Genomic DNA, 15,735 nt, shown 5'->3' with positions numbered 1-15,735 from the left:
CCCGGACCCCCCCATCCCACCGCCTTCCCCCGGACCACCCAGACAGAACCGCAGTGCTCCATCAGCCCCCGGGGCCACCGCTGCCCCCCACAAAATCCGTCTTCTTGGCTCGGGGAGAGCTCCTACCGTAATTGCCTCCATATCTCAAAGGTGTCTCACAGCCACAGAGGTGCAAATATTTATCCATACTTGAAATTGCAGAGTGAGGCCGAGCTAAGCGTTCCCAGACACTTCCCTGATGGTTGTTTTAAGGCCCGGGCCATGGACACCTGGCTGGAATTAATCAGCGGGTGTGAAGGTGGAGGCAAAGCAAAGCCCTTATTAACCCTGCATGCATGGATGCCAAGGCCATGGGGTGTTTGATGGGGGCAGCCCTTATCTGGATGTCAGCTGTCAACAGATCAGGAATCCACAGGCGCGAATTGTTCCCCACCGAAGTGGGGCCGGATCCATCACACCGCTGTCACCACCTGAAGATCTGCGGCAGCGATGCACTCCTGTGCGAGTAGCAGCAATTGTAAATGTTTATCGCTGCATAATAAAACACGAGGGCCAACTGCCTGCTGCACCAGCTCCAGCTCCATGGGATATAGGGAGCCCTAAGGGAAAGTGATGCTTCCAAGGGGTCCGCATCAGGAACAGCTTCCCAACGAGATCCCAAATCCAATGTCTTCGGGAGGAATGTGGCGCACACGTGGCAAGGACACTGCCAGCTCTCCCCCAGAGCGTTGGTGGATCCCACGATCCTTTATCCTCTTTGAAGGAGGGAATGATGGTTTGCACACATCTGAGCTTCACCTCAAGGGGTCAGGAGGGGATGGGGAAGGGTTTCCAGGTTGGGAGGGTCAGGAGCCAATCTGTGAGAGAATCCCATGAGATGCGACCGAGCCCTGCTGCCAAAGCTCAGACCTCCAGAAACGGAGAAGCACCAGTGACCCCTCCAGTGGGCCTGGAGGGTGGGATGAGGCCGTGCCCCATAACCAGAGTGGATTCCCCGGTACCTCAATCCCAATGTCTTCATTCTCAGAATGTCAAAAATCCAAGGCCCAATTGGCACAAGGACGTATTTCTACACCTCAGCACCAACGCATACAAAGCTCGGGTGTGGGTGCAGCTGGCACTGGTGAATGCAACCGGAAGAGAAGAGAGAGCACCCCCGCCCCGTTCTGCCATCCCCCATCGCGGGACGTGTGGCGACGGAGAGCTCACCCGCTTGGAAGTGGAGACGGATCCGAGAGCGGGGCAGGTGCAGAGCTCTCAGCAGACGCTATGTCAGACCCATCAGCAGCGGCTCCCTTGGGGTGGGGGTGATCATTCCGAGCGGATCAAACCCCTCTTCATGAACCCCTCCAATCGAACCATTGCGATCCCCTTCCGTCCCCCGCAAAGGAATGAGAGACGAGACGTGTTTCCTCTGCCGCTGACCCACGACATCTCTTTGCTGCTGAGCAGCTCTGACTGTGGGACGTAGCGTAGAGCACACACCAAAAGAAAAGACAATAAACCACCTCGTATTTCAAACCAGGGGAGAAAAACCTGCCTGGCTCTGTCGCCACAGACCCTTGCCCATCGCCAGCTGTCGTGTGCTGCATTCTTTAATGATATTGGTTCTCATAGCCCATCTGTTTGCTTCCATCTCTCTTCCAGTTGCTGTGAGCCCCAGAGATCAGGATTTTCAGGCTGAGAGCTTCTTCATGTGCCCCAGCAAAGCATGAGAGCGGGGCAGGAGGAGGCTGGGAGGGGAACAAAAGGAGCAATGAGCGAGGGCACCACGCTCAGTGCGTGGCCTTTGAGCAGCCACCCATCAATCCAGCAAAGCAATGCGCAGAGACCACAAGGGCCGTGCTCATCGTGGAGGAGCTAAAACCACAGGGAGCTTCCAAAACCTGTGTCCGTGTTTCCACACTTGAGATGTAGAGCAAGGTGAGCGGCGCAGGACGGCCACGCAATGCTGTGTTGGGATATTGGGAAAAGCTTCTCCAGGAGAATGATGATGCGTTGGCCCACAGTGCCAGGAGCTGAGGTGGGGTCCCTGTGCACGGAGCGGTTCGAGAAGCACGGAGATGTGGCACTGGGGGCTGTGGTCACTGGGGATGGGTTGGGGTTGGGGGTCTTGGAGGTCCTTTCAGACCAGGATGACCTTATGACATCAAATGCCACTCCACGGCAAAGCTGCAGCCAACACAGCCTCAGTTGGGAATGGGAATTTGGTTCCCAGAAACGTTTGGGCGCTCGCTTTCCTTTTCCCTCGGGGTCTGCATGGCATGGGATGCCCTCCACCAGAAGGAGCAGTTCCTCCCACACTTCGCCTTCCGGGACCCACGCACCCATCCATCTGTACCCACAGACGGCGGTTTTGCAGGAGCAGCACCAAATCCTACAAAATACAGAGTGGGAAGGGAGTGGAGAAGAGGAGGAGCAGAGGGCTGTGCTGCTTCAGCACCAAACCCCCAACGGCACCTGACCCCCCCAGCCTGGAAACCCTTCCCCACCCCCTCGAGGTGAAGCTCAGATGTGTGAAACCATCGGTCCCTCCTTCAAAGAACGGATGGATAAAGGAGAAAGGGGAAATGGTTTTCTCCGTAGGGGCACCCAAAGCGAAACCTTTTCTTTTTTCACAGCAGAACGTTTTCTTTCTCTACGTGGAAACGGTTGGTTCTCCCAGAAATACGACATCTCTCTGCTTTCAGATGAACATTCTGAGGCACTTCGGTCCCCTCCTGGTTAATTAAAGGCAGGCAAATTGCAAATGGAGAATGTCACAGCGCAATAAAACTTCAGGAGCTCAATTCCAAGTGCACGCAAGCGAAGCCTGCAGGTTTTCATCCTCAAAATGCTCTTTATTTTTCTCACTTCAAGCACAAAGCGAAGCTGTAAATGATTTCAAAGGGGCCAAAATAACCTTTTATTTTTCTCTGCAAACAAATGTTTCATCTCAAATTGGGGCATGCAGCTCTACGTGTGCCTGGAGAGTGGATGAGAGGTGCTGGGCCCTGAGTTGAAATGAATTTCCACTGAAGAGGGAAAAATATCATCTTTTATTTCATGGAAGAGCGGTCAGACCGCGGAGCTCTGTCGTGCAGAGAGCTGTGGGCTGTCCATCCTTGGAGATCGGGTGCTCCCCCCCGAGCACCCTGCCCCGGCTGGGCCCGCTTACGTTGGTCAAAAAGAGTTGGAAAGAGGAGGAGATGGGTTATGGAGGGCTCTCATTTGGACTTTCAGATGGTGTCTGCAATCTGGGGGTTGGATCTGGAGGAACTTTGAGGTCCCTTCCAACCATCCTGCAGTTCCACGGTCTCCACCTGGCGGGGTCGGGAACAGCGGAGTGAATGGAGACAGATCCCTGAGCGTGGGTATCTGCGCTCTCCATCAGCACTCCCACCCCGGGATGCTCTGCCAGCCCCGAATGTTTCAGCGCCCTGCCCATAGGACAGATGTTTTCGGGGCCCCAAACACTCCCGGACCGCTCGCAGCCGCACGGCCGTGAGCGCACACGTTCCCCGACGCGAGCGGTCCTTGCGCTGCGCATCTCCTGGTGCGGAGAGCCCTCTGCAGCTCATTCCGCGCATCTCCCGCAGTCAGAGTTCCCTTCTTCCCGTGGCGGACCCAAAAACCGCCGCGTGTCTGTGCGCGACATCTGGATTTGTCGTGATAACATCGGCAGCTCCGAGCAGAGCGGGCTCACTCGTGTCGGAAAATCATCCGGAGCCGCTGCAGGGCCACAGAGAGCACTGCTGCCCGGCACTGACATCGCAGGCCGGGAAGCAGAAGGGAGATGCTCTTCCCAAAAGGGATGCACCGCCCTTCCCTTCCAAAGGCAATGCGTGGAAGTGAGAGAGAGAGGTCCGAAAGCCAAAGAGGGCACCACCCCAAAGCCCAGAGGGGGAAGCACCCCTTTGTTGGCCTCTTTTCCCAGGTAACAGTGATAGGATGAGGGGTGACGGCCTCGGGTTGCACCCGGGAAGGGTAGATGGGGGAGGGGGGAGTGAGGAACAACTTCTCCCCCATAGAGTGGAGATGCGCTGGCACAGCTGCCCGGGGGGTGGTGGGGTCACCGTCCCTGGAGTGCTGAGCTGTGGCACTGGGGGACACGGTGGGGCGGATTGGGGTTGGGGTGGATCGGAGAGGTCTTGTCCAACCCTCACAGGTCCATGGCTCTGTGCTGAAGGAGCTGCTTCAGAGCGCAGTCAGGCCTCATCCCACAGCACAGTGCACCCCACTGCCCATCCCAGGGCTGCAGGAACGGGGCTCAGCTCTCGGGGGAGCAGAATACCTGCAGCACCAAAAAGGTGCTCAGTGCAGCACTCGGTTCTCACGTCACAGAAAAAAAAACAGACTCCTAAAAATGCACCCACTTGGCCTGGCAACACAGGCAGTGCCCCTCTGCCCCACATCCCTGCCCCACATCCCAGAGCCGCGGCCTGCAGGTGGCATCGCTATGCTGTTGTTCCCAGCAGGATGCGGTCCCAGCTGCCCCGGGGAGGAGAGAGCGGCGTTTCTCGTGTGAAAATGAAGGTAGGAGACAAATGCTGACTGCGGAGCGCCGGGCTTGGTCAGTGGCAGTGGAGATCTCGACCTCCCGGCACCTCCTTCTGTGGGTCTCTGTCAGTACGCCTTAAAGGAATATATAGAGGGGAATATACGCAGCGCAGCCCCAGAGCAGCCCTAAGGATCCCGTGCGTCCCGGGCAAGGAGCACCGCAGCGCTCCTCCGAGCTCTGATCCGCACCGCAGCCCAAAATTCCGACCGTGCCATCAGCGGCGATGATCCGCTCATCCACGGAACTGCACCAGCGCAGCTCCGACCGTTCCTGCGAAGCCTCGGGAGGAAAAGTCAGCGCGGGGAGTGCCGCGGCCGCCGTGTCCTCGCACGGGGCCCACGCGCGGCTGCGGGCGGCACTTCGTCCGGAGACAGAGGAGCGCAACTGCGGGAGCGCGGCGAGCAGACGGTGCCGATCTGAGCTCCGATCCGCAGCAGACAGAAATCTCCGCCGCTTCATGCGGAGGAATCCCCGGAGGCCTCGGGGTGCTGCTGACATCCTGGAAGCGACAGCGGCTGCGGGGGGGGGGCTCTGCTGGGTGGGATCGCTCCCCGCCAGAAGTCACAGCGTGCGGTGTGAGCGCGATCTGCTCCGCGGTGCCGCTCAGGATGCATCTGACGCAGCGAGGCTTTCACTTGCTGGAGACACCGCATTAAGAAGCCCCCCCTTCCCAGCCCCACACCTCCCATGGGGCCGGGTCACCCAGCCCCACACCTCCCATGGGGCCGCATCCCGCAGGGTGACGGGCACGGCAGCATCACCCGCCCCAGGGAAGAGCTGGGAGAGATTTGGTGCCTCGCAGCCAATGGGAGGAGCGGCGGCACTGGGTGTGCGTGGGGGGGGGGTTGCTTTGGGCTCCCTCTCTCCACCCATCTCCGCCGACACCCCCTCCCTGTCACCATCGCCATCCTCCCCGCACACAAAGCGCTGCAATGAGCTGACTTCAGAGCGCCGCGGAAAACAGCGAAACACCTCCGGAGGCGGAGAAGGAGCCGCCATGGATGGACACAAAGCGCAGCCCTCCGTTCCCCCCCAGTGACACCCCCCCAAAGAGCGGCTCCTGCAGCGGGGACCCACCTGGATGCACCCGCACATCCCCGCACCCCCCGAGCGGCGGTCCCGGGGGGGAATGCGCGGCGTTGCTCCTCGTTAACCTCAGCGGAGGTGAGTACGGCATCTCCTGCGGTGCCCTGGGGGCTGCGGGCACGGCCGTGGGGCGCGGGGGGTGGGGGTGGGAGGAGGTGGGTGGGGGTGGGGGGAGAGCCAAAATGGGGAGCGGACGCGATGCGCAATGCGTGCGGAGGGAGGAGAGGGAGAGGAGCGGAGCGGGATGGGCCCTCACTGTGCTCCGCTCCCCCCGCTGCTTCATTCCTCCGGAGCAGATGTGCGCAGACAGACGTCCTTCCTCCCCCCCCCCCCGAGCCCTCCCCCCTCCTCCGGGTCCATCGGCGCTGACATCCTTCGTGCGCAGCCTGAGGGCGAGCGGAAAAGAGCAGCGGGCTTGGGAAATCAGCGCGGGGACAACCGTAAAGGGCGCTGCCCCACCGATATAGGGCGCTGCCCCACCGATATAGGGCGCTGCCCACACCCGGGCACGGCGGCAGCACCGGGGCTGTGCTCAGGGAGAGCTGCACCCACCGTTCCCACTGAGTGCGTTCCTGGGGCTGCCCCGAGTGGGGCTGAGCGCGGGGCCGGGCCGCGGGGGGGGTCACACAGAGCACAGATGCGCTCCTGGGAATCAGGAGCAGAGGCTCAGTTCGTGCTGGAACCTTCTAAGGAGGGAGAATGCATTTCTATACGGTCTGAAGGTGCTGTCGGCGTCGGCATCCATAGAATAAGGCCCCGGGTGTGGGTCCGCCCCACTCGATCCCACGCGCCTCCACCTGAGCTGCTCCTGTTCTGGCTCTGGTTTCCCTGAGAGAGCTGCAGGGAGTGATCCCTCCGGGACACCACACAGCCCCACGAGCTCCTCATCCTCTCCCACTCCTCTCTGGGAGCAGGGACACGCGTGGGGGGTGGGGCCGGAGCCGGGGGGGGTGGCGGTGGTGCTCGGGGCTTTCTTTGCCCAACCACAGCCATCAGAATCCATCCAGGTCAGCAAAACGGCGCCGCCGCCCGAGCTGCCCGGGGGGGGGGGAGGGGAGGGGGGGGGGATGCGCTCCCCATCGCTGTCAGGAGCGGATGTTGCGGTTGGGATCGGTGTTGGAAGAGGAGAAGGGGGAGCGGGCGGTTCCCGGTTCGCTGGGAGAGCTCTGGTCACCGCAGCGTGGAGATACGCAGAGCTGCGTGTCTCAGGAGGACCCAGAATCGCGGGCTCCGCTCACAGAGGACCCCCAGACCCCCAACCCCACTCCATTCCATCCCGACCCCCCCCCCTCCAGCGCTCCCTGCGCCGCTGTCTGACCGCTCTGTCAAAGACATCGCTCCTTACACCCACCCTCACCCCCTCCTGGTGCGGCTTTGTGCCGTTCCCTCTCATCCTACAAAGCCCCACAAAACCCCCTGGTCTTGCAGCCCCCTCTGCTTCTCTGTGGGGTCAGTGTCTGTGCCCTGACCCCCCCTCCATCTTCCAGCCTGAGCCCTCCCTCGAGGGGAACGCTGCCTGAGCGCGATGGGAACCACAGAAGCCACTCTGCGGATGGAGAACGTGGATGTGAAGGAGGAGTGGCAGGACGAGGACTTCCCCGGGTGAGGAACGGCGGGGACGGGCGGGCGCGTGCAGGGACGGAGGGCTGAGCCCCACATCCTCCGTGGGTCGAGCAGTGTCCTCCCAAGTGGAGCATCGTGGAACCGGAGCCATTGGGACACAAAGACCGAGTGGCAGAATCCGGCCCTGTGTCACGTGACTGCTTGGCACAGCTGGCACATGGGATGGGACCTTATAGCACCTGCACCCTGGGCACAGCAGGCACCCCGTGGCACCCGGTGCCACCTATGGGACCCTGTGACACCCATCTCCTTGATACGTTGGGTACCACATGTCACCTGGTGCCACCCATGGGATCCCAGAGCACGTGTTTCCTGGACACAGTGGGCACCCTATGGCACCTGGTGTTACCTATGGGACCTTATAACACCTATCCCCTTGGCACCCCATGTCACCCGGTGTCACCTATGGGACCCTGTGACGCCCATCCCCTTGATAAATTGGGTACCCCATGTCACCTGGGGCCACCCATGGGACCCTATAGCACCTATCCCCTTGGCACCCCATGTTACTTAGTGCCACCTTGGGACCCTATGTCACCCCTCCCTTGACCCCATGTCACCTGGTGCCACCCATGGGACCCTATAACACCTGTCCCATTGGGACACTGTGTCCCCCATGTCACCTTGTGACACCCGTTCTGACACCCACCTCCTTGACATGTCGGGTACCCCACGTCACCCATGTGACCCTATAGCACCCATCTATCCCCTTGGCACCCTCTGCTACCTGGCGCCACCTTTAGGACCTTATGGCACCCACCCCCTTGACATGCTGAGTACCCCATGTCACCCAGTGCCACCCACAGGACCCCACATCTCCCGCCCCACCCCCCCCTCCATCCGCACTTCCCAGTGGCACGGACTGGGGGCTCTGGGGGGGCCGTGCCCCCTCCCAGCTGCAGCTGAGCCCACAGGGTCGCAGTGTGGGTGGCACAGAGGCACAGTGTGCGCTGTGGGATGGCACGTGCAGCCCCGGCTGTGCTGAAAGGCCCTCCTGTGTCCGTGGGGCGGCGGATGAGCACCGCTCTGTTCGCCCCCAGCGCAGCTGTGCTGGTGGTGGGAGCACCTCCGTGCCAAAAAGAGGGGGGGGCGGAGGGGAGGCACGGTTTCTGGGAGAGGTTCCTCTTCTCACTGTGGGAAATGAGGATCTCTGCTGGCATCGGGGGCACGCGGGCAGTGTGGGGCAGCAGGACGGTGCTCCACTCAGTGCTCCCCAAAAAACCCACTCAGTGCTCCCCAAAAAACCCATGGGGGGGGTGGGGGAGGGATGCGCTTCAAGCAGCAAGTTCACCCAGCAACACAGCTCCTGGATGCTGGCTGCAAAAGGGAGAGGACAAAGGACAAAGGGCGGGGGCTGAGGGATGGGGGACGTGGGTGCGGGACCCCAAGCGCAGGATCTGCCACAGAGGGATGAAGTCAGGAGCTGTTTTCACTGCGATGGAGCGATGCCTCCATCCCAAAGCAAGCTCTGTGCTGGGCTCTGAACACAGCTCCCTCCCAGGAGCCGTTCCCAGCCACCCCCTGCAGGCGCTGTGCAGAACGGGATGCGGAGGTGTGGACAATAGATTGGGACCCGGGGAGGAGACGGTCCCCCCCACACTGCTGCGTGGCAGCGGCTGTGATGCTGTGATGTCATCATACTGTGGTGCCGTGATGCTGCGATGCCGTGATGCTGCGATGCCGTGATGCTGCGATGCTGTGGTGCCATTACACTGTCATGCCGTGATTCTGTGATTCTGTGATGCCATGATGCTGTGATGTCATCATACTGTGATACTGTGATGCCATGATGCTGCAATGCTGTGCAGTGATGATGCAGTGATGATGCAGTGATGATGCAGTGATGATGCGGTGATGATGCGGTGATGATGCAGTGATGATGCGGTGATGGTGCAGTGATGATGCGGTGATGGTGCAGTGATGATGCGGTGATGATGCTGTGATGGTGCAGTGATATCACAGTGGTGATGACGCAGTGCTGGTGCGGTGATGATGCAGTGATGGTGCAGTGATGATGCAGTGATGATGCTGTGATGATGCAGTGATATCACAGCGGGGATGACGCAGTGTTTGTGCGGGGATGACGCAGTGCTGGTGCGGTGATGCAGGGATGCAGTGACGGCGCCGTGGGGTGGGAGCATGCTCGCTGAGCACCCATCGCATCCCGCGCGCTGAGCAAAATGGTGGTCCTCCTCCCGGAGCCATAGAGAGCGCCGCTCCGCTGCGGGAAGCGCAGTGTGGGGGGAGGCGAGCGGGGGGGCAGCGATCCCAGCCCCCTCCGGGGAGGTAAGAGAGCCTTTCTCTTTGCATCTGCCATCGGAATTGCAGCTCCGTGGGGGATCCGAGAGCCACCGCGCGCTGTCCCCTTCCCCTTCTCCTCCTTTCGGCGCTGTGAGACCACGCAGACAACAGCAGGAGGAGGAAGGAGGGGGGGGCCGGGGGTGGGCAGGGGTCTGCAGGGCCTTTCCTCGCTGCCCGGGGGGGTGCAGCGCTGCACAAGTGAGCGGGACCGAGCGCTTTGATCAGCTCTCATGAATAAACAACAGCAGCTCGGGGAGGATTAGCCCCGGCTCTGAGGATGTGTATGGTTTAATCTGTCTGGTGGCTGCGGAGCTAGGGCAGCATCCTGCTCCCGACGCGGCCCTGCCCCGTCCCAGTTCTCACAGCGCTGCATTAAAAATGTTTGGATTTTGTCCCCCGTGTTTCACCCTGGGGAACATCCCAGCAGGCAGCTTTTAAGCTTGCAGGACCTGTGCTCGTTCCCTGCAGCTGGGAAAACAAGGAGGGCTCAGAAGGACCCTCTCCAAACACTGACACCGTAAAGGTGCCACGGGGTCGGTGGGATTTGGGATCCATTGACATTATGGATGTGTCATGGGGTCAGTGGGATTTGGGGCCCATACATGCCATGAATGTGCCCATGGGGTCAGTGGGATTTGGGACCCATGCACACCATGAATGTGCCCATGGGGTCAGTGGGATTTGGGACCCATGCACACCATGAATGTGCCCATGGGGTCAGTGGGATTTGCTCATGGCGCAATAAAACGATTGCAAAATGTCTCCCTCAGCCAACGCTGGGGAAAGCCACAACTTCCATCCCAAATTAAAGGGAAAAGTGTCCAGAAATTGTCCAGCTCCGGGTGGGCAGTGCTGCTCAGTGCCACCAGGCAGAATCTGTCCCATCTGTGGGTTGGGAGCATCTCCACCAGCTCCCAAAGGACAGCAGCTGCAGGATGAGGCCTGGCCACGGCATCAGGGGAGGGAAGCCAAACCCTTCACTCCATGGGCACCTCCATTCTCGTGCTGGCAGCATTTCCACCGCGGGGCTGCAGGAGCCACACGAGAGGATGCAAATCCCTGTGCTGCAGAGCCCATGGGGCAGAGCCGTGCTCAGCCCTCAGCCCCACAGGAGCTGTGGGTGCTGGTGCCCGGATCTCCGCTCCGAATCGCTCTGCACGCTGCCGGCTGCAGAGGCCAAGAGCAGCACTGTGGTCACAGCTGAGGTTTAAACCACCACCGATGGAGCAAAGTCAGCATAGCTGACCTTGGGATAGGAGGGACCCCCAGCATTGCCAGGGACAGCACATGTTCCAGTGTCTATGGCTAGATTTTCCATGCAGATCTGCTGCTCCGATTTTCCACTCCGATTTTCCATTTGGATCTTCCATTCCTATTTTCCATTCAGATCTCCTATTCCAATTTTCCATTCCTATTTTCCATTCCAATTTTCCATTCCTATTTCCCATTCAGATCTCCCATTCCGACTTTCCGCTCGGATGTCCCACTCTTTCAGTGGGACGGTTGGATGAGAGCAGTGCAGGGGGGATGGGCTGGAAGTGATCTGGGGTCGTGCAGTCGTTGTGCAGAGCACCTGAGGTCACTGCTGGGCTGATGCTCCCAAAGGGAAGAGCACATGTGGGGTCCCCTGACATCCCCAGCTCTCGCCATGGGGTGCCCTTCCCAGAATCCCTCCTTCCCCTTATTTCTGCTTGCTTGCAGACCTCTCCCAGAAGAGCCGGGCATGGAGTCGCTGGGCAGCCCTACAGAGGACGAGCACACATCCTGTAAGTACCAGCTGCAGAGGGGCGCGGCCCCCGAGGGGCGGCAGCGCAATTAGGGCAGGGGGCGGCTCCGTGCGCCCTCCACCAGAACGCCCATTCGGGAGACGAAGCAGATCCCCATGTGGGGGTCTTTGACACAAACCCAGGGGAGGAAATGGGGATCCCAATGTGTCAGCACTCCCATCCCACGGTACCCACAGAGCTCGGCCTGGAACGGGACACGGGAGCGCCCCGCAGTTGGCGCTGGGGCTGCGGGGCCAGGACAACGCGCCCCTTGTTTTCCTTTTGACTCCAGCTCCCCCCCATACGTTGAACTTTAACGGGGCGCACCGTAAGCGGAAGACGCTCGTCGCACCCGAAATCAACATTTCCCTGGACCAGAGTGAAGGCTCCATTCTGTCCGACGACTTCTTGGACACGCCGGATGACCTGGACATCAACGTGGACGACATCGAAACGCCCGACGAGACGGATTCCCTGGAATTCCTGGGGAACGGCAACGAGCTGGAATGGGAAGGTACGGGGGTGGCTGTGGGGGCAAGGTGCTTTCAGGGCCCCCAGGCAGCAGCTCTTTGTCCCTTTGCCAGATGACACTCCCGTGGCCACGGCCAAGAACATGCCCGGGGACAGCGCGGATCTGTTCGGGGACGGAGGGACGGAGGACGGCAGCGCAACCAACGGGCGGCTCTGGAGGACCGTCATCATCGGGGAGCAGGAGCACCGCATCGACCTGCAGATGATCAAACCCTACATGAGGGTGGTGACGCACGGAGGTGAGGGGACGCCGTGCTCCCATCGCGGCTGTGTCGGCTGGAAGGGGCCGTCCGCTTCGGGCTGGGGGCTTGTTGGGTTGGCCTGCTGTTCCTTTCGTGCTGCTGGCGGCAGAAACAGGCGGCTGAGAGGAACGTAAGCGGTGCTAAGCGTTTCTCCAGGGCAGCACAACCTCCCTGAGCCCTCCTACCAATTCCCAAAGCTGCAGTGCCCAAAGGTGCCAAACCCCTCTGGATCTCTCTCTGGGGCACAGGCACCCATAGGTAGGGACCATTTCCAACATGTGAGCGTGGCCGTGCCAAAACCCGGGGCAGAACTCTCTGCTCTGCGCTTTTTTCCTCCTCCCCCGAACCCCACGTGCATGTCACAGCCAAAGCCCAGCTCGGAGGTGAACCCACAAAGCTCCATCTCACTGGGAAACGCTTCCCCAGAGCTGAGCAGAGCCCCGGCAAGCAGCGCAGGCCCCGACCACCACCAGATCTCTTTTCCAGGGTACTACGGAGAAGGACTCAACGCCATCATCGTCTTCGCCGCCTGCTACCTGCCAGACAGCAACCTGGCGGACTACCACTACATCATGGAGAACCTCTTCCTGTAAGTGGATGGGAGAGGAGGGCGAGGAGGCAGCCTGGGCCCCGGCGCTGCCGTGTGCTCGTGGCGTTGGGAACCTCAGCTGGAAGGAGCTTGAATTGGGGCCAAATGTCTGCAGCGTGCGGCTGGGGGAACGTCACTGCGCTGCGATGTCCTCGGCGCTCACAAAGCTGAGAGGTTCAGACATTTGGGGTTAATCATCCCAACGACGGAGTTGGGTGCTGAGCAGCTTGTAGCTGCTGCTCCGGGCAGCAGGACGGTGCAGAGACATCTAGCGATGCGTGCACTGTGCCAACAAGCAGGGTTAACCTGGGAAACACAATGCTGGGGGAGTTCGGTGTGCAGAGGAGGGGCCCGGAGTCCCTTTGGGATGATGGAGAGACCTCGTGCTGCCTCCTCTGAGCCTCACGTCCCCGCAGTTACGTGATCAGCAGCCTGGAGCTGCTGGTGGCGGAGGACTACATGATCGTGTACCTGAACGGAGCGACGCCGCGGAGGAGGATGCCGGGCCTGGGGTGGCTGAAGAAGTGCTACCAGATGATAGACAGACGGTGAGAGCCCCCGCTGCCCTCTGCTCACGTCCCTCACTGCTTTCATAGAGTCCCTCAGGGCTGGAAGAGACCTCTGAGACCCCCAAGCCCAACCCCAACCCATCCCCTCCCATCCCATTACTGTTCCCTGGAGCAGAGACCGACCCCCCCTCACCACACCCTCCTTCAGGAGCTGTAGGGAGCAGTGAGGTCTCCCCTGAGCCTCCTCTGCTCCATACTGACCCCCTCCATTCCCTTAACCACTCCCCCATAAGACCCCATTGTGCTCTGGACCCTTCTCAGATCCACTGCCCCCCTCTGCACACAGCCCCGTTGGGCCTCATCCCATCATCCTCAGCCAACCTCCAGATGCTGTAATCTTCTCCTCTGTCACACCTGGTTGACTTCATCCCCTCTTCTTCCTCCTTCCCTGACTCAGCCCCGTGCAGGGACCAGGCTCACGACCCCAGCAGCGTGAGCAGCCACCCTACAATCTGCCATCTCAGTGCCTCTGCAGTGCTCCTGAGCCCAGGGGCTTTGTGCTGGGGACCCCACATGTGGCTCCTCAGCACCAGTAGAGCCTCAGCGAGCCCTCCGAGCGCTGACAGATCACAGTGGGGTTGAGAACGGCGCTCGGGTTTGATGTCCATCCCATGGTTTTCCCCTAGGCTGCGGAAGAACCTCAAAGCCCTGATCATCGTGCATCCCTCGTGGTTCATCCGGACGGTGCTGGCTATTTCCAGGCCCTTCATCAGGTACACGTAACACGCCCCAAAGGTTTCAGAATGGGAATTGAATTGCCTTCATCTGCTCAGCTTTGGGTAACGGTGCTGTCCCACACCCGGTGCTCCCGAGAACAAATCCAGGGGAGGGTTTAGGAAACACAGTTCTGGATGCAGGGAAGACTTTGTCCCATACAGAAAGAGACCAAATCCGCTGGGGAGTGTGGGAGCGGCGGTGCTCAGCCCCTCCTGCACTGCACAGAGGACACAGGGGTGCAGAGCTGTGCCCCTCACTGCGTTTTCAGCATTTTAGCACCAGGAGGAGATGGGCACAGAGGTGCAGAGCTCCCCGTCCCCATCAGAACCAGCGGAATTCCCGCAGAGAGAAAAGCAAACCGAGGCCTCACGCTCCTTTCTCTTCCTCCACCAGCGTGAAGTTCATCAATAAGATCCAGTACGTTCACAGCCTGGAGGAGCTGGAGCAGCTCATCCCCATGGAGCACGTCCAGATTCCAGACTGCGTGTCGCAGTGAGTACCGTGGGACCCCGTCCCCGATGGAGGGGACACAGCGTTGGGTCCAGAGCTGCATGCTGGGAACGCAGAGACCCCTGCGGCCAGATCCCTGCCCCCCCCCCCCCCCCCCACCCCGGAGCCAATGCCTTGAGAGCAAACACTGCATTTTGCTCCAGGCGAGCGGTGTGGGCAGGGTGGTGCTCAAGGAGTGTTTTCTGTTGGTTGCAGATATGAAGAGGAGAGGATCAAGGCCAGGAAAGAAAGGTAGAGCTGCTCGCGGGTCGGTCCCTTGGCTCAGATCGATGCCCTTTCTCTTTCTGTTTGTGCCTTGCTCCTGCCCCCATCTCCCACACACGTTTCCATCTCTGCCCTCGTGTGATGCAGAACCTCCGATTGCTCCTTGTTCAGCTCCAGCTCCCCCCATCCCCCTCCAGCACAGCCCTCCCCAGAATGACCCGAAACGCTCTGTTCTCCCAAAACGAGATCGATTTCAAGTGCTATTTTTGCTTACAGGGCAGAAGAGAAACAAGACATGGCTGAAAGGGAAAGGTAACGGCTCCTTCCTATCTATCCTTCACCTAGAAAACACCTGAGCTGTTCTTGGGATGAGAGCAGTCCCACTGTTGGGGACCCCTTCACCCCTGGGTATGCTTGGACCCCACTGTGTTTGGGGTCTTCCCCTCAGATCTCACTGCACCGTCACCTTTGGGGTCACAGGGAGCCCTACTTCTGTTGCAGCTTTGCTGCTGACCTTCGTCTGTGTGTGTGGATCCCCGTCCTTGTTTGCCACCTCCATAGGCTGGCAGAGCCACTGGGTCGTGGAGCAGTGCCAGTGGCACCGGGAGCGCTCAGTTTCATCTGCACAGTGGGAAAAGTGCAGAGGGCCAAGCTCTGCTGCCTGGCACCTTTGGGTGCCCCCAGAGGCTGTAACATTAGATGGGAAGGAAAATTCTAGGGAGGTTTGGAAGACAGTGTCCAAAGCCCATGCCAGGATCACTTGGCCTGGTTTTAGCTCTGCTTTATTCTCAGCAGCTCCTGAGAGGGAGCAGCCCACCCCTCTGCTGGTCCCTCCCCGGAGCTGTGGGTCAGGTGTGCCAGGACCCGTTTGGGCAATGGGAACACACGGGACCTGGGGGTCAGGGGGCACACTCACTAACTGTGTCCGTGGTTCTCTTCCCAGCAGGCCTGTGCCCCCCGCAGAGGAACAAGAAACCAGGTTGGACCACCCCCCCTTTATCTGCTATGGGCTTTTGTTGCATCTGTAGCACTATGGTCAACGTGTGTGTCATCCCAG

The 15,735-nt window shown here is 60.2% G+C and overlaps 2 protein-coding genes across 2 annotated transcripts in view; one reads left to right on the top strand and one right to left on the bottom strand.

The window, feature by feature from the left end:
* The window catches only part of EEF2 (eukaryotic translation elongation factor 2), an 80,345-nt gene that overhangs the window by 36,763 nt on the left and 27,847 nt on the right, over positions 1-15,735 (bottom strand). The gene's annotated exons all lie outside the window — the stretch shown is intronic.
* Positions 5,467-15,706, top strand: ATCAY (ATCAY kinesin light chain interacting caytaxin). Its single transcript, XM_065745977.1, has 12 exons — positions 5,467-5,704; positions 7,114-7,228; positions 11,252-11,316; positions 11,609-11,830; positions 11,901-12,086; positions 12,576-12,678; positions 13,095-13,226; positions 13,874-13,960; positions 14,358-14,456; positions 14,670-14,705; positions 14,955-14,990; positions 15,622-15,706. Exons 2-12 carry the CDS (start codon positions 7,152-7,154, stop codon positions 15,704-15,706), a joined length of 1,128 nt encoding a protein of 375 aa, XP_065602049.1. The 5' UTR covers positions 5,467-5,704; positions 7,114-7,151.

Source organism: Cyrtonyx montezumae, unplaced genomic scaffold (assembly GCF_038088225.1).
Source record: "Cyrtonyx montezumae isolate F1298 unplaced genomic scaffold, pur_monq_1.0 scaffold_39, whole genome shotgun sequence".
NCBI classification, from domain to species: Eukaryota; Metazoa; Chordata; class Aves; order Galliformes; family Odontophoridae; genus Cyrtonyx; species Cyrtonyx montezumae.
This window is presented reverse-complemented; position numbering and strand designations above follow the sequence as displayed.

Bases quoted from the DNA above. Each gene is read 5' to 3' on its own strand.
- ATCAY (XM_065745977.1), top strand. From the start codon at position 7,152: ATGGGAACCACAGAAGCCACTCTGCGGATGGAGAACGTGGATGTGAAG. The intron at 11,831-11,900 runs GTACGGGGGTGG...TCCCTTTGCCAG, and splicing joins CAACGAGCTGGAATGGGAAG to ATGACACTCCCGTGGCCACG. The intron at 14,706-14,954 runs GTAGAGCTGCTC...TTTTGCTTACAG, and splicing joins ATCAAGGCCAGGAAAGAAAG to GGCAGAAGAGAAACAAGACA.